At 35.9% G+C, this 23,570-nt stretch overlaps 1 protein-coding gene across 5 annotated transcripts in view; it reads right to left on the bottom strand.

Annotated features, from left to right (window-relative positions):
* Window positions 1–23,570, bottom strand: part of UNC13C (unc-13 homolog C) — a 166,584-nt gene that overhangs the window by 87,750 nt on the left and 55,264 nt on the right. For 3 of the 5 annotated variants that reach the window (XM_063412559.1, XM_063412561.1, XM_063412562.1), the window contains 4 exons: window positions 15,989–16,053; window positions 11,799–11,874; window positions 5,961–6,032; window positions 719–938 (listed from right to left, as the gene is read on the bottom strand). In XM_063412559.1, coding sequence (XP_063268629.1) covers window positions 719–938; window positions 5,961–6,032; window positions 11,799–11,874; window positions 15,989–16,053 — 433 coding nt within the window. Of the gene's footprint in view, window positions 1–718; window positions 939–5,960; window positions 6,033–11,798; window positions 11,875–15,988; window positions 16,054–16,582; window positions 16,606–23,570 lie in introns of all 5 variants that reach the window. The other 2 variants (XM_063412563.1, XM_063412560.1) reach the window with 2 other exon arrangements.

Here is a 23,570-nt window from a genome sequence, read left to right as displayed (position 1 = left end):
TTGAATAACTCCAGAGTATGGAAGCCCATTCCAAAATCAGAATATCAGAAAACTTGCAGGTCTTTGTTTTCTATTGTTTAGAATCTCATATAATAATTATGTTGTAATTTAAGAATTGTTTAAATACACCTGATATATTTTCATAGGAGAATGCATGGTGGCTGGAACCAAGCTGAGTAAGAAAAAAGCAAAGAAAAGGTTGTTTGACCTTACTTCTAATGCCAAATGGCTGACTGACTATTTTTTTCCCCTTATACATACAGGGTTCAGTATTTTGAAAGGACAAGATCCTACTTACTGTTCCACATTTTTGTCTAATATATAGCACATCAATATGACTACAGTAAGTAGGCAAGAATATTTTTTCAATACTTCCTTTGACATTTTTTTGTGTTTTGAGTTAAGTAAAACAAAGAGGGTTTACGTCAAATAATAAATTGCTTCAGATATTGCCATAGGCAGTGGAAAGTAAATAATTCAGTGAAGTTAGCAAGCACTGTTTTGTAAATGCCCAGCAACATTTGACAGATTTCAAGGACAAAAGCAAAACTAACAGCAGGTTTTCCATAAAGCTTCTGGCTAGCTCCTCAATTGAGGATCATCAACACAATTTCACTGATTTTGGGTGATCTGGTCCCTCATTTCAAGATATTGCTTTGCATACACATAAAATCAGGAGTGAATTAATACAATAATTCAGCTGTCATGAAATACTCACTCTGCAAACAGTCAGCATTTAGGAGGTCTTGGCACTTCTCATGGCATTTGACACCACATTCGGTGCATCTCATGCCTTGTCTGGCTATGCCCCAGAGGAGGCCTTCACATTCATAACAGTATGTGGGAGTTGTGGCTGTCCAAATTTCAAAGTTATGAGGTGTAGTTGATGATATTGGATAGATCAAAGCCTGCAGGGTCTTCTTGAAGACATGTATTTTCTGTTGGGTAAGAAAAAAACCCCTTCAGGTTTATTGTTTAACACAAGTTAACTGTTTCTAAACTATATGCCATTTATGCTTAAAATGTTATAAAATATCAGAGTATATACAGAAGTATAAAATAATTTGCAAAATACCAATTTACTCATTTTGTTTTACACTTTGAAAAGAACTCTGCATGACTGTTTTATCTGATTACACAAACAGCAGAGTTTAGTTGGAATCAAGTTATTCAAGTAACAAAAGGTCTTATATACATATTTTTATATTTTTATATTTTGAGGTAGACGTGAAAAAAAAGCAGTTTTACATTCATTGGGCATCTTAAGCAGCTAACATTAATTCTGAATATTTAAATACTTCCTATATGGACTTAGACACACTGCACAAAATGCCTTCTGATTATATACAACACTATCTTCTAATACCAAGTGTCTATATATATAAATCTCATCAAACAAAAGCAAGCCAATTGTAGGGTTCCATTTTATCTGTATCTCTATAATACCATACTTACTACTTCATTTTAAAGCAGCAAGATGCTTTTTACAATAGACAAGAATGATCCATACTCTCAAAAAGCCAAACCCATTTCTTGGACTGTTTTGGCTTAAGACCCATGGCTAGTTCTACTACAAGAACAGTTATTGGCTATTTACTGATTAGTACTGTAACAGTCTCAGTCTCAGCTCCTTTGGTGCTTAATAAGATGAAAACAAAGCAGTCCCTGTAGTTTTGCACACAAGACCTTGGCTAACGTGGGCACAATTCTCTGGTTTGTTTGAGCTCCTTTTCAGGCACCCCGATCTTCGAGGTCCAGGCAATTTATTTGGGGCAAGAAGAGCTCAGTAGCCTGTAGGCAGCACTTGGCACCAAGCTTAGGTTGTTTGTGTCTTTTTTAGGGAGTGGGTGTTCACCAAAGGCACACGTGACTGCCATGAATGTATCAGTTCTAGATTTTTCCCTTATAAATGAATAATTGTTTCTTTGCGAAAGAAGAAGACAGATTATAAAATATATCACAGTGGGATATTTCTAAAAGCCTGTCTGTCCTACCTTGTCCTCCTCTGGTGTGGATATTATGCAAGGTAGATCTAATGCTGGCTATACAGCTGTAGCAAGGGAATAGAATTTTGGAAATTGTGTGGTTTTCTATTTTTGTTTTAACATCACTGCCACAGTTCTGACAGTACAGGAAGCAAGGCAGACTTACTCAGTTAAGCACTGGCTAACACTCCTTTACCTTTAATATTCAGCTGTGGTAATTGTATGCCAAATGGAAGATATTAACCTGTCCAAAAATATGCTGACGTATTCTTGTTTTTATGTACCTGCATCTCTATGCAGGTACCTGCATCTCTCTTGTGAGATATTCTAGTAACAGATTGTCTAATAAAATTCAAATATTCTTTTTGTGTGCATATCTGCATAATGTTGCACAGAGTCATCAATCAAAGGACTTTTGTGAGCATGGGAAAACCAGTACCATGTAGGCATAGGGCAGCCACTGATTCATAGGGTCAAGCACTAAACAAACGAAATCTTAGGTAGCCTAGGCTGCAACAGCTCTTACTGGAGTTAGTAGTTACTGCTGAAAATAATATCCATCCTGTAAAGCCTGGCTAAAGATATATGGTGAGACATTTCATTAACATTTGATCTGGGCACATCTGAGAACACTGTAGAACTGAACTAAAAAAAAAACCTGGTACAGCAAAAAAGACTAAAACAAATACTGGATTGCTCTCCAGGGTGCTTCTTTAGCCTATCCTAATAACTTCCCTGAAAGCAAGCAAAGGAGTTCACCAGTTTGATTTGGCAGATCCTAAGAACTGTGACAGTAAAGGCCACCTAACTCTGGAAGACTCATTTTTGTACATTACTCTGCTTTTGAGTTCCATGTTACAGGGACCAGAAAAGAAACTTTAAAACAACCTAAAGTGAATTTATACAGCTTGCTGAGTAATCGTGTTTCTCAGAAACCACTGATCGCACTCTCCCACTCCTGAGCTCATGTAGCCTCAGTACAAATCCCGTCCTCTCATCGTGTTCAGGTTCAATATTTTTCACATTATAAACACTTTTAGAATTTTGCCAGTAACTTTTACATTTTTCTGAAATGTCAGTAAGTAATGAAATTTACCCTCAACAGGCCTTAAAATAAACATCTGAGGGTAAATGAAGCTTTTGGCGAAAAGACACAATTTGTAGATTGGTTTTGCTGCTGAACATGTTCTTTCCCCTGTTGTTAATAAAGCAAATTGCAAATGAGAATGTTGTTTCTCTTACTGTCTAGAGGCTTTCATTCCTACTCCTCTTCTCTGTTTAAATGATTTTGTTATGTGAATTACAGAGCATAAAATCAGGGCACTAATAACTTCTAAGATAACTATATAACTAATAACTGGTTTGACAACATTTAGCACTACTAATATATAGGAGAGTTATTTAGTTATCTGCTTATCCTCTAAAGTGAAATTTACTTCTGTCATATACTACTTGAAATACTTGTTGATGTCATTGATGTACAATTTTCAAAAACGTGCAGCTCTGTTCCACAAAGCAATTAAATGGGTGCTCAACTGAAAGAATATGTCTAAGTATTACACTGTTTAAAATGTCTTTGGATCTATGCTTGAGAACACAAACTCACTGTGCCATGAGTGTGTTGTACCACAAGGATAGCAGTGACAGGTGGCAAAGCTCAAAGCCTTAACCTCAGGGTGTAAATTTTTGAGTAGGTGGCACTTGAGTTTTAATAAAAGGCATTAGTTCAAAGAATTTTCATACTGAATCTAATCAGGCAAATAACCCACACCCACCAGAGTCACTAATATTCCCTCCAGAAAAACTTGAGGGAGGGTGAGAACTAGAAAAGCCTTAATCAGAAGAATTACTTGCCCAAAGGGGATTTTTTTCCCCCCCTTAACTTTCATTGGTGACTCCATTTCTTCATCTGCATTTCACATCTTCATTTTGTGGAGGGTATCTGGAGAATTCTTTTATGCCTGAAAATGTCTGTCCTTTTTGTTTTTAAATCTTGCTCTACCCAGTGTAATGATGCCCTAGGTTATTAAGTTTGGCTGGCTACTAAGAGAAGGAGAAAAGTAGTGCCTTTCCCTAGTTTTAAATATCTTGCAAGAGGCTTTACTGGCTGTACCCTTACACTTGTCTGTGAAAGAGCACTCCCTGCCTCTTGGTATATGCAGTGAGGGCTGGCAAACGACTGGCCTCTCTTATTCACCTCTACTCTGAATTAGCTTCTTACATTTTCTCATCAAATGAACTTCCATGTGTCTAAATTACACTTGCTGCGTGTCTTTGGAATCACATTTTTATTTCAAGATTTCTTAAGAAATAATTGTTCCTGGTACACAGATTTTCATATGGCATGGTTCAGATGGAGGCCAAAGAATACAGAGGTATAAAAGTACATTCAAATGAATTTTCCCTTTCCATTTCTCCTGAATCAGTTCAGTAGTGTCTCTGGTTGATGGCAAGCACTGGAGACATGTTTGGACTGAGCTGTTCACTGAGCTGCCTTTTTCTTTCCTCCTGAACAGGACCATTTATGTAACACTCTAAGTGTGGTCCAAATTATAGTTTCTTGTCCTGCATTTATTAGCAATTAATATTATCTCCAAAACTTGCAACTTTAGCCGTTTGAAGTCAGAGCCTGGTAGTTTTTACACAAGAGTAGGCATGTAAATAAATTGGTGAATCTGTATTTCTTGTCATAAAAGGTAGTAATTCTTATACATAATATTGGTTTTTTTAGTAAACGAACTTTAGTAAATTACATGGAGTATTTCAGTGTCTTTTACTAAACTTAGCTATTTTGGTACAAAGTATAAAAGAGTTGAAAAAAATCTTTGTTTTGTAGCACTTGGATGCCATAAGTTTTTCCTCTATAATTTTCCCTCATCCTTGAACTCCTTAAGATCCCAAAGTTCTCCATTCTATCAACCTTGGTTGCTGTTCTGGGAGAGCAGAATAAAATAACTACTGGACCGACTGAAAAACATTTCAAACACCAGCTGTTTTCTACCTCAGCAATCCATCCCTGAGCACCACCAAATCATAAATTTATGATTACCATATAAGCACAGAAAGTTCACAATAAACCAGGTAAGATTGATGGATGTCAATATTTGTACTACGTGTTCCAGTTCCCAGAACACCTGTCAGTATTTTCTGTTCTCCCATTCTTCTGCTATGAACATTAACAACAAAGGAAGAAAAATTCAACTCTCCATTTTTCTTCAGAATAGGATGTATTTTAGAAGGTTATGTATGCACTAGCAATTGGAAGAACACCAAATGGGCCTGTGTTTCTTCAAATTATTACTTTTGCTTAGTTCAGTCGTATAAATCTTGCATCAGAATTTAAGTATTCCTGAAGAAAATGTCACCTGTTGTGTTTTTGTTCAAAAAAATGTCTTTTGCCAAATCTAAGTGAAATCAGTAATGGAAAACCACAACTCAAACATTTTAGTAGCTATGACAGTATTCTTATTCAAAAGACTTTTGTGGTTACTTCTTGTATGAATTAAATATTTCTTCCAGAATCACATATTTTAAATTAAAAAAAAACCAAAACAAATACTATCTCAAGGGCTGGGAAAAATGATCATAAAAACCCATCTTGCAGAACCCTGTCATTCTAATTGCACTCCCAGTGTGATGAAGATAGAAAATGATGAAAGACTGCAGGTAAACATGGTACAGTTGGACAATTTAAAACTAAAGGCTTCCCCAAATAACTGTTTTTTATATCAAAAGTTTCTTGGTTAGTCCCCTCTGACTGTCATGGGTGTGAGTCAGCAGAAGCAAACCTGGTTTTGCTACTGTGGATCAGGCAGCAACTCTGCTCAAGTTCACTGGAAGTTTCTACACAACACATGTAACACACTCCACTTCATCTAGTTTGGAGTGTGTAAAGCTGAAATAATTTTTAGAGATCTTTGAACAAAAATTTCTCTGTTATTTAAAAGTGTTAGAGCTGTCATTGAAAACACTTACCATTTCATCAGTGTTTATGGAGGTGCGGATGAGCATGGCCATGGAAATACCAGATTTTCGAGCTGCAAGTGTCTGTTTAAGGCAAATGCAAGAGTTACCAATTATACAAGTAACACCAGCTGTTGCATCTAATAGAAGGCAAATAGTACTTGATTATGCTACTGGAGGTACACAACACTGTAGAAGATACAAAACCTTTAAGAAAATGTTTGCAGCTCACAATTTTTAGGGTTTCAGGACATAACGGAAGTACACTTTCCATCATCATTACTGTTCCTTTCAGCAGTGCCCAGCTGAACTGCCATTTCTAATACAGAACCTGTTATTCAGGGGTTTGTGACTCAGTATTTTTAAACCACAGGCTGTCACTGTTTTTCCGCTTTGCCAACCAAATTAATGTGGTACAAGGAGAGGCATCCTGCCCTAATTTGGAGGCTGACTGTGCCTGCAGCAACACGGGAGATCATTTTGAGGTAGTCTTGTGGTTCAAATTGTCAGTCTGGATAATTTTTTGTAACTCACTGAGCATTTTTAAATGGTGTATATGTATATAAAATACTCCTTAAATAAAAAGACCTCAAGAAATCTTTAAGTATTATTTTCCTTTAAGACAATATTAATTCAATACTCTGGACAGGCATATGGAGAAATACTCTGTTTATTTGAGACAGAAAAAGAGACCAGAACTCTGTGTCAATCTGTCCTCATTTGGCCACGTGATCTTACTGGTATATAGACAACTTCTGGTTCTAAAGACAAAGCACTTGGTTGTAGAGATGAACTCTTTTACTTTAGTATGGTACATAAAAAGGGACTGAAAATTACGTAATTTTCATATACAATAAACAAGGAAATTTTATATTCCTTATTGCAACACCTCAGAAATTTAAATGGGTCTTTGGGAATTAACTAGCAAGTATAATGATCAGCAACGACCCCGGGGGAATGAGCTCTGTGTGTTTTACAAATAATATTTCAAACCTGAATATCAATAATCCTGCTATCAATAATTCTTTTGGCCTGACAGAAACAGATGAGATTATTCCACTGTGCACAATATCAACCATAACACTGGACTGCAGCTGCAGTGTTGTTTTCATTCCTCCTTTCTCTTACTCTAAATCATTCCAAGTGTGTTTGTACACTTGTGCCTTATCTCTGTTCTTCTGTCATCCCCTATCTGCTTTGTCATGCTTTGCTGCCCTCACAGTCTAGCACTGTGGATCAATTATACCACCCACTAACCATAAGTCTGTTGTTCCCTTTGTTGTGAGGTTACAGATTTTCACCTAACAGTGAAGTCAGTCTCTGTAGTCCATCATTACAGAACTATTACAGCAGAAGTTTAAATGATACTTTGTATATGACATTCTTATTTTTGTGAATTGCATACTGGCCAGAAGCAATTTAGGCTTACATCAGCAAAGGAACTGCATCATTAATCTCTGGATGAAGAGACAATTCCAATTTCTTCCAATTATATAATTTTAAACACTGGTATATTTAAAATGGATTTCTATTTATTTATTTATAAGACTGTTCAATTTTAATTTTAAATGCTCACTTTCCCTAAATCAATTTTCAGTATGTTTCTCTTGATAATAATTAAACTTGCAAACTGACACAGAATTATTAATCTTGTGAAACCAATTATAGAGTAAGAAATCATCCATGGCTTAGCAGTATTTGATTCATCTCTCTCCTATTACAAACAACCGTCCCTCTTTTTTCTTCTCTTTTAAACTCATCAATTTACCAACTCTATGTCATTAATTTGCTATCAGATTCTCCATTCTGTTATTAAGTAAATAATTCTGTTTACTTCTCTGTGACCATCATTTCATTCTAATTCTGTTAATATGGGAAATTCCATGGGTGTGTGCCAGTGAGATTGACAAAGTCACAGAAAAGATTAAACAGTGTTCAGCCTGTGTTTCTTCACACTTTTTGTGTCAAAATCCAAAGCTACAAGACCCACATATCAAAGTCAAAAATGACAAGTAAAAATGCTTTTGGATCATTAAGAGGAAAAGAAACAATTTTCATAATCAGTAGAGTTTTGGGTTTTAAAACAATGTACCTTAAAAGCATTGACCTTTTGATCCCTCATGAAGCACAGGGTTTTTCTCAAAGTTTTGCCAAGTACCTGTGTAGATTTCCTTGCCTGCACTACACTAGTTTTAAAGTTTTCATGTCCCTTGCACTTAGGAAGGGATTTGACCCTTTTAGGTCTCAGCTGCACAATCCCAGCCATTCCAAGCAGTAGAGCAAAGTGAACAACTTGTCAGGACAGGAGCACAAAGGGCATAAGAACATTAACCTCAAATATAGGGCAGTGACTGCTGCTGTGTTCTGTCCTCCAGCAATACTAAAGAACATGAGCCAGCAGAACTGCAGCTTCATGCTATCACTGTAATTCAATAAACAGATACTACTTCCTGTGAGAAAAAAAAATGGGGAAGCAATTGTGACCCCGTCATGTGTCCTTCAAGCCCAGTTCTCCCAAGAGGTGCCCTTGGAATTATGGAGCTTTACTATTTTGCATCTTAATCAGAAAAGTGTCTAAAATTATAGTACAGTGCCCTATATAAAATAACAAAACCTAATAGGAAACAGATAATTAGGCTGATCTTAATAAAGTGTTATGTTGGAAGAAAGCAGTATCTAGAGGGATTTGTGATAAACCAGTAGATTTAACAGTCATATGGATTAAATTCACAGGGATTTTAGTGAAAAAAACCCCACATGGATTATTTCCATTTATGTACCACTGTCAGAACAAACTACATCTACATGAGAAAGGCCATAAAATGCTTCTGTTCTAAAACACTGAAGTTGGTGTTAATTCAACGGCATGAATCACTGAACACACAGCAGTGTCACCTCTTAAGTATGGAATGAAACAAGGAGGAGTGAGCATTTTGGAAAGAGAAAGGGGAAAAGGCTGCCAGATTTATCTACAGGAAACAAGGTGACAGGTTATGAACATAAGGAGAAAACTTCTTCCCCTATTGCCTCTCTGTTTTCAAGTAGCAGCAAGAATGAAAGGTAAGTGCAGCTCATCAGCTGGAAATTCCAGGATGTCCAAAAGGTCAGAGCATCAAAAGAATGTGGAAAGCAACAGGAACCTGCAGTGTTTCACTCCCCTCCTTTAACAGGACACAGAACCTGTCAGCAGTTTATGCTTGTTTACCCTCTTAAACTGATGTCCAGATACTACCTCATGGCTTTCCTCAGGTAAACATTTGACCAGCAGAGCATAAAGACCTTAAGTACTGTTGAATTATGAACATATGAAAAAAAAATCAAAACCAAAAAGCCTAGCAAAGCCCCAAACAATAAGAGATGATGATAAAGCACACCATTGTCTATTTAATTTTTAATTTGTTTTGCAATTCCCTAGTACAGGACTTAAAATAAATTAGTCTCCTTTACGCTCAAGGCCTTCTAGATTACTTAATAACTTGTATCTACACTGTCTAATTTATTACCTCCAAATTTGCGTTAGCAGGTTAAATAAATAAATTAATATAATTAAAAGTCATTGTAGCAAAAACATTGATAAATGGTAACTCTAAGTAAAAGCAAATTGGTCTCAAGCTACAATTATATGTTAAATGACAAAATGTGCTGAGGAAAAAGAAAGAGAAGTCCTCTATCACAATGAAATAGGCAGACTGTGTCTCACAGCTAAAATAGCACAGAGGAACAAACAGGCTCCTGTTACTGTTCATGACTGCTGGCTGTCATTCTCATTGCTCTGGTTTTACAGAGATATTCAGTTTTCTTGATCATCTTTTCATTTATCCTTTAAAAAAATCTACAGACTGCTATCAGCAGGAAAAAAGTTGAAGACAAGCCATTTTTTAATCACCTAACAAATGTTGATATTATTTTTAATGTGATGTAAAAATTATCCACTAGAGGTGAATGTGACAAAAATGTCACTGTTTACAGCATTTAAAACCTGCACAATTTCAGAACTATTTCCTTTTGAGCAACTACAGGTGTTATTACTCTAGGGATCTCAACTTTACTATTTTGGAAGACAGATTTGTACCATTTTTTGGGATGCTGGGGTGAAGGTGGTTTGGAAGGAGGAAAAATTAATTTGAAATGAAGTAAAGACTAAGGTAAATTACTTAGCCCCGTCTCATAATTTTCTATTAAAAAAGTTGATGTCTAATCCTGAAATATTCAACAGAACTGCAGTATTGAGCCTAGGAAACAGATTTTGAAAAAATGACAATTCAGCTTCACTACACAATCATTACTGGACATAACTGTAATATAATTTGATTGTTCTTCATATTTGTAATACAGACTCTTCATACTTGAGAGTTAACATTGTGCCTGTATCATCAGAAAAGATATTTGGAATATACTGATAACTTTTAACATAAAATCTTTCTTACAATTTTGGTATGCATAATGCAGAGAACACATTCACATAAGGCACCACTTCCTTTATGATTAAATTCTTGGTCATAAAATAATTTTTTAACTTTCCAATAGAACGTCATAATTAAGCACTACATTAATGGAATCTGTAACAGTTACTATGGCAATACCAGAAGATTTATAAATATAAAAATACTTACCATAGCCTTAAAAATCCAGACAAGATAGGAAAGAAATTATAAAGAATGTTAATTTGTCAGATTTGTTGCACAACAAAGAAATTGTATTTTAGTCAGCATCAAAAGAGTCTAGCACTCATTTCTAACAAAACTATTTGTTTTTTCTGAAACAGTCATAAGTAAACATTAAAAAAGATAATTTACATTTATTTTGATTTCTTAACGTATTCTGAGCTGTACCTTTCTGTAAGCACTTCCAACAATTAAGAATAAAGCAAAGTGTTATTTAACATGCATTAAAGTGTCACAGCAGGACTACACACATTTAATACAACTAACAGTGGAGTGGCTGCTGTCAAGAAGATGGTTTAAATGAATTCAGGCTCTACCATGTTGTACAGGGTAACTTTTCATCAATTTCAGAAGGAATTCTACTCTAAAATGATTGCTGTGCTTTCTCTTTTTGACTGCTCAGACAATCTAGTGGATCACCACAGAGTAACTGAACACAAACTGAGAAAACTGAGTAATAATTGGCAAATGTTGAACTTTTAATGACAGCAGTCATCATTTACTTAGCCTAATACCTCTGGCTTTACAGTGAGAAATTGGTCTGGGGGCTCACCGTCATCAGGGACTAAATATATATTTTATTGAATTATGAATTCTATACTACAGGAAAAGAAAAAGAGAAATGTGAATAGCACTTGAAATTCTTCGGAGCAGAGAGACTCTACTTAATCTTGTTTAGACTTGAAGTCAGAATAAATCTCAAAGGATCTGCCATTCTTTTCCACTTTGAAATTTCTTTTCTTAGTTATTCTTATTTACAATGACTGTTAAAAACTGAGAACCTCACCTTGCGCCTAAAGTATGCATAAATCTTTAAAATATTAATAGTGAAAAAGGACTGCTTTTTAAAAGGAACTTTCTCTCTCTTTCAGTATCAAAATAAATCAAGTGAAACAGTATCCCTAACACTCAATAGCATCTTTGTGAAAATGTGTAGATTATTATTGCATGAAATGCACATTACTTGATTACACAAGTAATACCTAAACACCCAATGAGATATTCAGACTTGTCTAGCACATTACAAGAACTGCCTCATTGACTTTTACTGCCCTCAATCCATTCTCTCATGACTCCTTTTTTCCATAAAACAATTGTTACAAACTGTCATTCAGATGCACAGTAAGAATTACAAGAGAGACCTACACAACTGGAGAATGAATCAGCGGTTTCAGGAGTTACTCACCACATCTCGAACAATGGGAAAAGATTTCTTTCTTCGCAGGTCCGGCATGCTGTCAATTCCATACAGTCCACGACTGCTGGAGATTAAAAGGCAAAGGAGAAAATAAAACACGGAGCTTACAAGACTACATCCTTAAGAACTGCTTGTAATATCTCTATTTATAGTTAAAAATTAAAATTAGCAATTACCAGCTAAAGCCAAGAGCTCCAAATGAAAAACCAGTGTGAGTGATCTTGGTGCATTTTCTTCTGGCATTCACCCAAAGCAGAGTTGCTTAATACCTCCTAAAACTTTTTACCATTGATTTAGAAATTATAAGAAGAGCTTTCCATCATATGTTCTTGTATATCTGGTAGTTGAGAGGCAGCCCAACATTACATATTGAACATCATTGATGTGGACGAATACTGTTGCATTAAATTTGATACACAGTTTAAAATATCAAGCTAAATACATAATCACATCTCAAATAACTCCATGTGACTGTGGAAAACCGACCTTGTCACATTTTAAAATAATTCCATGGCGACCACTGTTATTTTCTCTTCTCTTTCCTAGTTTGAGCTTTTTCATTGAACACACAATTAAACTCCAGTTAGATCCCACACATAACTTGGAAACAACAACAAAGAGCAACCTGGAGTCACTTCAAAGACTAAAAGGCTGACACACCAACAGAATTTAAAAGAATACATATTGATCCGGATAACAAATTGGCCTTATTCTCTCTGACTTTTCCAAACAATTAACACAGGTATCCTTCTGAACTTTTTTCACAGAGGGTTCTGGAAGATCTCTATATACCTTGTCAGTTCTAATTCAGAGGTAATTAGAAATTCTCACAAAACTGAGATATCAGATTTTTCAAGACCCAACGTTTTTCTTTCCATGGTCCTTTGTTTGGCACTGCCTTAAACACCCTTTTCAGTTCTTATATTTCTATCTCTGTGTATATAAAAACTACATTCACAACAAAGAGTTTATCATCTGAAAGCTCTAAATTTATTTATGCCTGTTTCAATTATTGTGTGAAAAGAGATTTAACTAAAATTAGTGAAGAATTTTTCACTTCCTTCTGATGCACCCGCACCATTCCCTAAGAAAGGGTAAAGAATTCATAGGCTGTTTATACAATTCCTTTATATTTTCAAACAACCATTTTTCCATCTGGATTGTGATAGCAGAATTTTTTTCAATAACATAAAGATCAAAGTACACACAAACTGCAGCTTCCAGACATACTTACAAATCCAGCAAATGTGTGATAGAAATAAAATAACATTTCTGAGGTTGTGAAAAGTAAATGTACAGAGACCAAGAAATAAACTCAGGGCTTTTTGCTGCTCAGGAGCAGTTCCATCAGCAGTAAATAAAACTTATCATGTATAAGGTATTCTTATGTTCATATAGAGGCAATATCTGTAAAAGGATTTCTATCTATTATTCTGCTCTATAACATAAAAATAGGACTAAGATCTTACTAAATGCCTTTTGCTCATCATTAAGAAATAACACAGCAAGGGAAAAACTTCTCATGTTAATGTAGGTTATACATTGAATTCTCTACTCCCTTCTCTACTTCCAATTATAACCCAACAATAACTTGACATACAAGATGATGAAGTGGAATCATAATAATCTGATGAAAGTTATCATTCAAGGCAAGCAAAAAAACCTGTCACATTGACTATTTTTTGGTGCTTCTGGAACTATTCTACCTAAAAGTAATCTATTTGATTTTGTCAGAGAAAATAGGACAATAAATTTGTTTTACTACAGAGAACATGCCACTGAAGGAAAGGAGTAATCATCTGCATGCAGTACCATCTGTGTATTGTTAGAGAAATTTCAGAATGGATTAGGCCATGTGGTAAAATTATCAGTCTCTGACTCCTCATTAGGCAAGCAGTAAATTAATACAAGAGCAAGTATCTGGAAACAGTAAAACAGTGCTACCCAGGATCCATATACATGATGAGAACTCCAGCTCCAGAACTGCTTTCACTTTTTAAAAAGATGGAAATAATGAGCTCTAAAGCGTCTCATCTTCAAGAAAGTAAAGAAAAATAAAATGAAGATGATACTACGTGATACTGGTATGGAAAAACCAGGAAAGGTGGTGCTTCTGCCTTTTAACAGAGAAGTTGCATGAGAAGACCCAGAAAAGCTGTCTTTGGTCTTTACTTTCTTGTCTTGGGCTGTTCTCTCATCTCATGCAACCAAGTTGAAGATCACTGCAGGGAATGGAGAGCTGCAGTCCCTGCTATGGACTTGGGACTATGGACTGCTGGTGCATGGGGTGGTTCACAGCACTGTGCTATGACAGAGAGGGAAGAGCAAGGCACAAGAGACTCACCTGGGTATTTTTGCATAGATAAAGCAGGGTAACAATGGTTGTGAGGGAAGCAATCTCCTCCCTCACATCAAATGGCAACACCTTTTAGAGGGAGTAAGAGGGAGGAGTCATAGCTAACTGCAGTGAGCTGAGCTGGCAGTAAAAAGACTGAGGGATCCCAGAAATTAGCGTTAGTTTTTGCATGAAGGAGTAGAGTGGGAAGTGTGATTAAAACAGAGCCACAAATGTCTTTGAAATGACAGCACTCTTTGACTGAATGAGAAGTTAAATGAAAATTGCCTGACTATTTTTAGGAAGGCCTATTGAAATGGGCTTGAATAAAGATACTGTGGACAGCAAAGCGAGCTGAGGACAGGTCTAAACATTGTCAGCAAAAGAAATAGGGTTTATTCTAAAAACATGAGCTATTATTGAACTACTGTCAGCCATTTGAAGTAGTCCTATGCAGTGGTTACAGGATGTCTGCACAGCTTATTCTCAGAGGATTCAATATTTGAATTTATTCACCTGGAAATGGAAGAGAGGGCATTAAAAGTGCAGCTTCAGTCTGCACAGTCCTTGTCAGTGGCAAAAGTTCCCCTTACACTTATGAGATTGCTTTTTGTGTGCAACCTACAAAAATTAGGAATTCCACATTACTTTTTAAAGGGCTACATCTATTAAGAAATTGTAATGAAGTAACTGGCTAGGGAAAGTAGTCCATACAGCACAACAGTATGGTCACATGCAGCTTCCTACAGGCACAGACACAATACTTGGCTGTCAGTACCTGCATTTAGAGTCTGCTTACAAAATTCTGTCCTAAACTAAACAATAACCAGGTGTTAAACTGTTTTCCTCTGGTTTACATTTCATGACTGATCCTGCACAATGTCACATGTGTCCTCAGACTCTAACATCAGCTCTGAAGGTTCTAGGAGCTGCAAAGGACGGGAATACGACACTGAGCTATGAAAAACTATATGGAAACTACATACATCACTAAAAAGCTGTAGAGCACTCATAAATTTGTTTAAAGTTTAGCAATAAGTACAACCGTTACCCTAAGTATATCTTTCATGGAAGCATGTGCATAATATTAAGAAAATTATTGTAATAACTACCTTTTAGCAACAACAACCTCCCCTCAAAGTAGGAATCTAAACAGGAAAAACTTAATAGTGTCAACTGTATAGCATTTCAGATGCAAAAGCAGAAGATGAATGATTAATCTCATCACCTTGTCTTTGTAGTAAGTTGTAATTATAGTAAAGGGTACTTACAGAGTGTGCACCAGCAAGAGGATAATACCCCTTTAAATTAGGTAACTAATATAACTGATAAATTTTACCAAAGGCTTTTATTTCATTACCTTTCTAGCTTGAATAATAAGAAAGTATTCAAAATAGGAGGGAATCCCTAGAACTGGGTGCAAGATAACTTCATTTGGAGACAACAGAACAAAATGTTTCTACCACATTCACTCTCAGCCACTGGAAGATCTTTTCCCTTGACTTTTTAATTTCAAGTACTAGAGTGCTACTATATTGCTAGATTTGCATTACTTTATATTTACCAGAATGAAGACAAAACTGTATTACAGCTTCAAAGGACACTTATTTTATATGCAAAGAGGTAAAAAACCCCTCTTATATAACTGACCACAGCATCTGAATGGTTGTATTAATTTCTCAAAAAATAAGGAATTAAAAGTATTAAAAGAGGAAGAAATACACAATGAAATGATCTTCCTTTTAAAATAATGCAATTTCTTAAAAATCTTAGCAAAAGTACTATAGTGCTGTAAGACTAATTTGCAGATACAAATAAAATTCTCATTTATATTTTTACTTACCCAGCAAACGCCTGGACTGCATAAAGCTTTGAAGCATCCAAGGAACTTGCACTTACTAACTGAGCCTGTAACAGAGATCAAAAGAAGTGCAGTTACTTGGTTGCTTTTAGTAAGTTTTGGAGAGAAGTTAACTGCATCAAACATATAAGACATATGAAAATGTTAAGCAGGGTCAGCTCCAGGCCAAAGCTAGACTAACTGTTCCTTTGGGAAACATTTTGGTAGCATTCAGCATTTAGTGACACAGAGTGGAAGAACCCATGGGAAGGTAAGGTATTGCTTCCCAAATACTGTTGCCCTTTAAATCCTATCTTGAATGCAGGGTAGGTGATAATTAGAGGCAAAAATCAGATATCATGTTTGACAGTAGCAGACCCCTGTGTTGGCAATTATGGTAAGCACAACAGTGAGGGTTACCCTGTATATAAATGCAACACGTTCGCAATACAATCAAAGGAGAACAAAAGAGTGGAAAGCTGGGAAAAAAACCATGCAGATTTCACAACTAAAATGAAGGAACAAAACAGGTCAAATAAGTCACAAACGAACATCAACAAAATACATGATCCCTATAGCAAATAGGTGATTTTAAACCTTTTCATCCACAGAACCGCTATCTGAAAGAGAATTGGGAAGGGGAATATAGGTTAGAAAAACCAGTCTCTGAAAAAAAATCGTATGCTTTAAAATCTGTCAGTGTTTTAATCTGTTTACGTAGACCAGAATCCAAGTAACACCTGTGCTTAGCTGTATAATTGTGGCAAGATTACTGTCACTACATTTTAAACAAACAAAAAGATGTTCTTGGTAGATATGAACCCTTCCCACTTATGAAGGACTCTGTAGGTAGCATATAAATCACATACTATACCCCATCTCCATTTTATATTTTATTGCCTTTAAAAAATATTTTAAATAATAATGAATATATATTTAATATTTAACATAGCTGAATCGTTCAAATAAATAATGCTCTATTTTCAAGGCAAAAGGAAGTGTTTCTAAGGATATAAACACCACACTGCCCACTCCAACTCCTGAACTGCAACTATTCTATCACAGCCACTCATAAAATGACAGAAATTACTCCCCAAATGCCAACAGAACTACAATTGTGAAAGTGTAAGTTATTTTGTATATATATAAATATATATATATCATTCTAAATTGCTTAATGCAAGAGTACAATGTGAAACTTTACAATCAGACAGAAGATATTTACTGACAGAAAAAGCAACCCTTATTTCATTGCCTTGTCGCATTTGCACTTAAAGTACAGTGCATACATGAAACAGCATTGTTTTAATTGTCACCTTACTGATCTTTCCATTTCCCCAAAGGGAGTGCTCAAGGACCCTTTAAATAATTTGTATATTCTCAAGATGTTTGGAGATATCTCAGGTTACATGCATTACAAAATAACAATTTATACCTTAAACATGTGCCACATTTAATTTTTGAACCAGTTTATATACAGGAAAAATCACATTCAGACACATGAATCCAAAATATACTGGCAACTGTAAAGCTGCATAGTGTACAGTAATGACAATCAGGGAACTAAAAGGCTCTATTCTGCCACTAATTTTAGAGGCTACATGATGAAAGTAATTGACTACATTTATGAAAATGAGCTTACTCTTTACATATGCTATTTTTAAAATTTATTTGTGAAATGTATTTTATCTCTCAACACCAGATAGTACTCGCTACTCTTTCAAGCATATAAAGAATATTTGGACAAAAATATGATCTAACTTTCCCACTCCAAAATTATTACAGCACTTCCCAAGCAGGGTGAGAGCAGAGCCTGGAGGAAAGAGGTGACTGTAACCTGGGCTGGCCATGGAAACAGGATGTGTGTGATTTTATGAGGCCTAAAGAAAACACGAGTTTAAAACAGAGGGCTGGAGCAGCATCTGACATCAATGAGAGGAAAAGACATGACAGCAAGTACCAACAGGGCAGGATAGACAGAGGCATCAGTTCTTGAACTTGCAAAAAAGGAAGAGTCCAAAAGGTGAAAAAAATCTGGAGACTGAGGGAAGTTTGAAGAAAGACACGACTTGTAATTTAAGAAGTAAGAAGCCTCACCACAATCTGTTCAAGCAACCTGCACCTTCTTCCTAGAATATCTCATCATAACAAAATTGGTTATACTGACACATGAAGCCACAGAATAAATCTCAGTATTATTTATGTGGAATATAACAAATAGTTTGCAGAATCTTTGCTATCAGATGCCTAAAGAATCATATGAACTCTTCATTTAATTCACATGTTTAAAAAGATATATATTAAAAAATTGTTGAGACTTCTACATCAAGTGGAATTTTTCAGAGTATGAAAGATAGATTTATAAAATTTTCTTTACCTCTCTTTGTTTCAGCCAACTTCATCTAATTTCACTACATTTCCTTTACTGGAACCTGATTTTGCCTAAATTTAGTGAGGAGAATGACAAAATTAGGAAGGAGGAAAGGTATGTTTTTGGTTGAACTTGCTTTTCTTTGCAGTTGTTACATATAAAGAAAAATGCACTTATCTAGTGGTCTCTTTTCTGAATAGAAATTGCATGAAGCGGACAACTGACGCAGATTTCCCAAAAAAAGAGATCTTAAGAACATCTCTTCTTTGTAACAATGAGTGCATCTTCAGAGACAAAATCAGTTTGAAAACTTCATCATTTACTGCTTCTTCTGAATTTACCATGAGTGAAATAATCTGAACTGTGGAAGTGTTCTCTGCATATATAAGAGCACCAAATCAGGAAGTGCACAGAGTCACCAAGCAATTCACTTTAGTAGTCGTTAGGCTACCAGAACAGACAGCAACATTCCTTGATGTAGATAAGAAATGAACTGTGATTATGTAAGAGACCACTGAATGTATTTTCAAATCAGGGATTCAAAGCTAGACATCTCAGATTATACTGCTGAATGACAATGATTTACTTAAAAGAGCTTATCTTCATCTAACTCACTTCTGTCATGCGCACACTCAAAACACTAACCTAAAAACGTAATGACTGCACCTAGGAGCATATAGGTAACCCTTCTTACTTTAATTAGTTGTTTCTCCTTGAATTTTTATTTCAATTGAAAATTCACTACATTATGAAATACCAGTAATAGCCTTCCTATTGTGCCTCTATACTACAGGCCATTTTAGATTAGAGGAGGGCGTTTTTCACTAGGATTATAGGAAAAATCCTTTTGCTCCTTAACTGTTGCTATTTCAGCTCAGTGCAGTCCACACTGACATCTACAAACCTGTGTAGCAGAATAAGAAAGAACAGGATGGTCATTTACCTGCATACTACTGAGAATTTTTTCTTTAACTAATGTCAATTATTGAAGGCAAAAGAAAAACGGTCACAAGCCCTTTTTATTTTTTAAGGCTGTCAATTACATTTAATTAGATAAATAAGCAGGAAATTAGATAAAATTAGTCTTTAAGTTTCCTTTAATAAGTCCCAGGTATTAAAAAGCTGTGTAACACTCAGCATAGCCACTAAATCTTGGCCTCTGTTGGAAGTGGTTTACATATGGGGATGGCTGGGGAATGAAGTGAGAGGGGCTTGTAATTTTTTAAGTATCCTCAAATAAGCCCCTTGGTTATTTTCCATCCATCTATCGGTTTAGATATAGGCTAAGTAAAATTTCCAACAAGTATTCATTAATGATGCATAATTACTATTCAAACTTGGTATGAAAATTAACAGATCTTAGAAAAGTTTAACTTCCCATTGTTATCAACTGTTTTCAGATTGTCATGGTCCAATTTATTCATTCTGTTAGCAATGCTGCCATCTGTAACTTCTCACACAAACCAGAAATGAATCACACAAGACAACCAGTTTCTATACTCAAATTTCTGAGGAAAAAAATCTATAAAGGATGCTGAAAAGGCAGAGTCTTCCAGCATGAAAGGTCTATTAGCATTGAAGATAGAGAAGTTAAGACAGATCTTTGCTTTTGCACCTTGTGGCACCATCAGAAATACAACTGGCTCTATCAGTCAGCAGGGCTATTCCTATCAAAGAGGTTCAGGTGATTCTGCCCCCCAGTCATAACACTCCTTCAAAGCCTTGTGTCATGATTTCATTTCTGCACTTTTCTGAGCAGCACATTGTCCCAATACACTCCTCTTTCTTTAATGACTGCAAAAATTCCGTTCTCCACTCCCTGCCACAGCACAAGAACTGTAACAAGGTTCTAAAAATCTAAACGGTTAGGAAACCCTAGGATCAAAACTAATCAAAACATTGATTTTCCACTCTTGTAAGTGTGCATTATTGCACAACACCAAATAGGAAAAAGAATTACAGTTCATTATTTTCTCAAAGTACCTTTTCAATATTTAATTCTGTAAAATGGCTGCAAGAATGTCAAACTGACTGATAATTATGTTGTTCCTGGAAGCAAAGCCTTCAGACAAAATACTTGCTGAAATTTGATAACAATACAGCTGTTTCATGAAAATAACGTACGTAAAATACCCACAGTCAGAAGTAGTTTGAAGTCTAAGGTGGACAATTTTAATTAGCATGTACTGCCAAGAAAGGGAAATGACAGATGAAAACCAGGTTAACACAGACATTAAAGAAATAGATTGGCCAAAACAATGACACAAATTAAGCCATGCTAAAATAATAAATGCAGCACCCAGAAGCTATTATTGCCACTACAGAACAGAACATTACACTCTGTAAGCCCAGAGGATGTTGCATTGCTGAAGCTTATTCTAGGGAGATAGTGTATAACGCTTGAGAGATAATATTAAAGCTAGCACATCATAAGAGATGAGTGATGCTTGTCTGACAAAGAGAAGGTCAAACTTGAATAAAGCTTGGTTGACAGGAGAAATAGAAGAATCGCTGCTAGCACTTCACTAGCAGTGATGTAGAAAAATTACTAGTGGATACACCGAGAGTCAAAACACGAGGTCGGTTTGGTGAAGATGAAAACTGCATTTGTGTCTCTATTAATAAAGTGGCCTGCAAATCTGAAACAAAAGGACATGCTTAAAAGCATCTCTGGTGTTCAGAAACTGAGTCCCATTAGCCTTCTAATGGCTTTGTTTCTATTATTTTTCAACAGCTAGTAGTCACTTCTACCAAATTCTAGAACTTATCTCTAAAACAGTAAGTTACAGACTGTCAAAAGAACTATTTGATTACAGAATGTGGTGAGCTCAAAAAACTACCATTCTCTTGAAGAGTGGACTCTCTTGACAATCTCTGGCTTGTTAGGGTGACAGTAGGAAGTAAAAGTCAGCATGAATTTTAAGCACCCAGAAAGCATTAAAACAATAAGGCATACATTATCCAAAAAGGATGAAAAGGCATATTTTATCTCCCTCAATACATGTGATAACAGTACATGCAACTAAGTAATTAATTATTTACTGTGAAGACAAACAGATTGTCGCAGATCTTTCTGCGTCACACAGCTAACAATGCCACAAAGCATTTGACCTGGATCACTATACCATGGTCTGAGCTGCAAGCTGAAGTCCAATTGCATTACTCCCAAAGAAATCCAAGCAAACAGCCCCTTGGTTGGATAACAAATGTGAGAACAGTTCCTCTGGACTCTAACAAAAGCCATGTTCCTTGGCTATTCATGCAGTGAACATGGGGACTGCACTGAGGGACGCGAGCTGGTTTATCCTGACAGCACAGACAGCAGTGACAGCAGGGCAGGGATGTTCGGTGGCAGCCTGCGACACAGGGATGAGCTGCTGTCCACCTTGGGCCACAAAGAACATGTGCAATAGCAAAGGGCTGAGCACCAAAAGAGCAGATCAGAAGGTCAAAGCAGTTGGTGACAAAGACACAAGTGCTCACAGCAAAAATGTTTCAGGGGCATTTACTTCATAGCACTTCTATTTTTGGCCCTGATGACTGAAAGCCCATTAGCTGCTAAGCACATCAGATGTGAACTTCAAGAGCAACATCTGGCTTGGTTCCATCAGTAAAACACATAGATCCACTCAGCCATACCAGTGATCAAACCAAATGTGGTGAATTGGGAAGACAAAGGTTTGCTTCAAAGGCGTACCCCTGCTGTAAAATAAAATGCTAATGGTGACACACCCATAAGTCATATAAATATATTACTGTTAAAGAGCAAGAATAACATGTACAGCTAGGATCAGGAACAAAGGATCAGAACCTAGTGTCTGGGCAACAGTCACATATTTCACAGGGCATGATATTCACAACTGCTGTTTGCACAAAGTTGTTTCTTCTCCTGTGGAGTTGTTTCCACTTCTGAGGTAAGATTTAAGAACTATCTAAAATAGTCTCAAACACTTGAAACATTATCTTCAGAACCCCCAAACTAGAAGACTAAAAAATTTAGATAAGGCAAACTAATTTCAAGACTTACAGTACTGAAAAAAAAATGAGTCAATGTATAATTACATACAAAATAAAAAGATGACACCAAGCTAATATCACTAACTGAGATAAGACAAAGACATCAGATTTTTTTCTATTGATAAGAAACTAGCTTAACAGATACAGGAGAAGAAAAATACTTGAAATAATATTATTAACATTAAAACATTAAAAATGGTTATTTACTGTTATCTTTTATGGTATAGGTAATCTCAAAATCAAATTACAGTTTGTTTTGGCTCTGCTTGAAATAATAAGTTGGAATAATTATGCCTAAACACCAAAGAGAGACACAGATGTTAAGTGCAATAGACTGATACACTGGAATTCAAAGGATGACTTCTGGTGCTATTGGACTTTTTTGCTTGATAGGACATGCATAAATCCTTCTGAATTCCTCAATCCCTTTTTACAGCTAATAGAAAAAGCCATGTCTCCTTGTCCTTTACTTTCATGGTTTTTCAGAAAAAGAAAATTTCATCCAACATGCCTTTAAAAGATCCTGAGGAAAATTCCACTACTTTATGTTTGCAGTACCTTCCTTGTCTTATGGATGCAGAGGAGCATCAGCTCCATCCTGTTCATGCTAAATGAAACAGGAAGAGCTACAGGATGAGATTTAAAACTGCTTTCGTTTATACTCATCCATTTTATAAATATTCCTCTCTCCTGGTTTATTTTACATTCAATAATAGTACATCCATCTCATCTGTCTGTCCTTATTCCATCTTGCTATATATGCAGCTGAAGGATAAGAATTCCTTTGGTGAGGCTGCAGCTGCACTGGTGATACCCAGAGCTATACATAGTTTATGGGTCTGTGACAGCATTGACAAATCACTTGCTGCAGCTCCAATAATCTACTCCAGAGAAGCACTCAAGTGTCAGTCAGCAGATTGCTCTTTACCACTACTTATTTAGTGAAAACAGATTACAGTATTTTCTGTGGTATTTTTTTCTAGCTAACTTGTATCCTTGCATCTTTTGCACACCATATTCTTTGTTATAGCATCTGAGACATTTTTAAATTGCTCTGTCAGCAACACAACCATAAGTCTTGATTTTCAGATTGTCAAAAACTTATCCTGCAAGCTGCCTTAAGAACACTCTCAGCTCCCTACGGCAACAATCCTCATGGTTAACAAAGTCAGAATCAACGATAATTTTGCATCAGTA

Source organism: Prinia subflava, chromosome 15, assembly GCF_021018805.1.
Source record: "Prinia subflava isolate CZ2003 ecotype Zambia chromosome 15, Cam_Psub_1.2, whole genome shotgun sequence".
In the NCBI taxonomy this organism is placed as follows: Eukaryota; Metazoa; Chordata; class Aves; order Passeriformes; family Cisticolidae; genus Prinia; species Prinia subflava.
The sequence above is the reverse complement of the archived record's forward strand: the minus strand, read 5'-3'. Positions and strand labels throughout refer to the sequence as shown.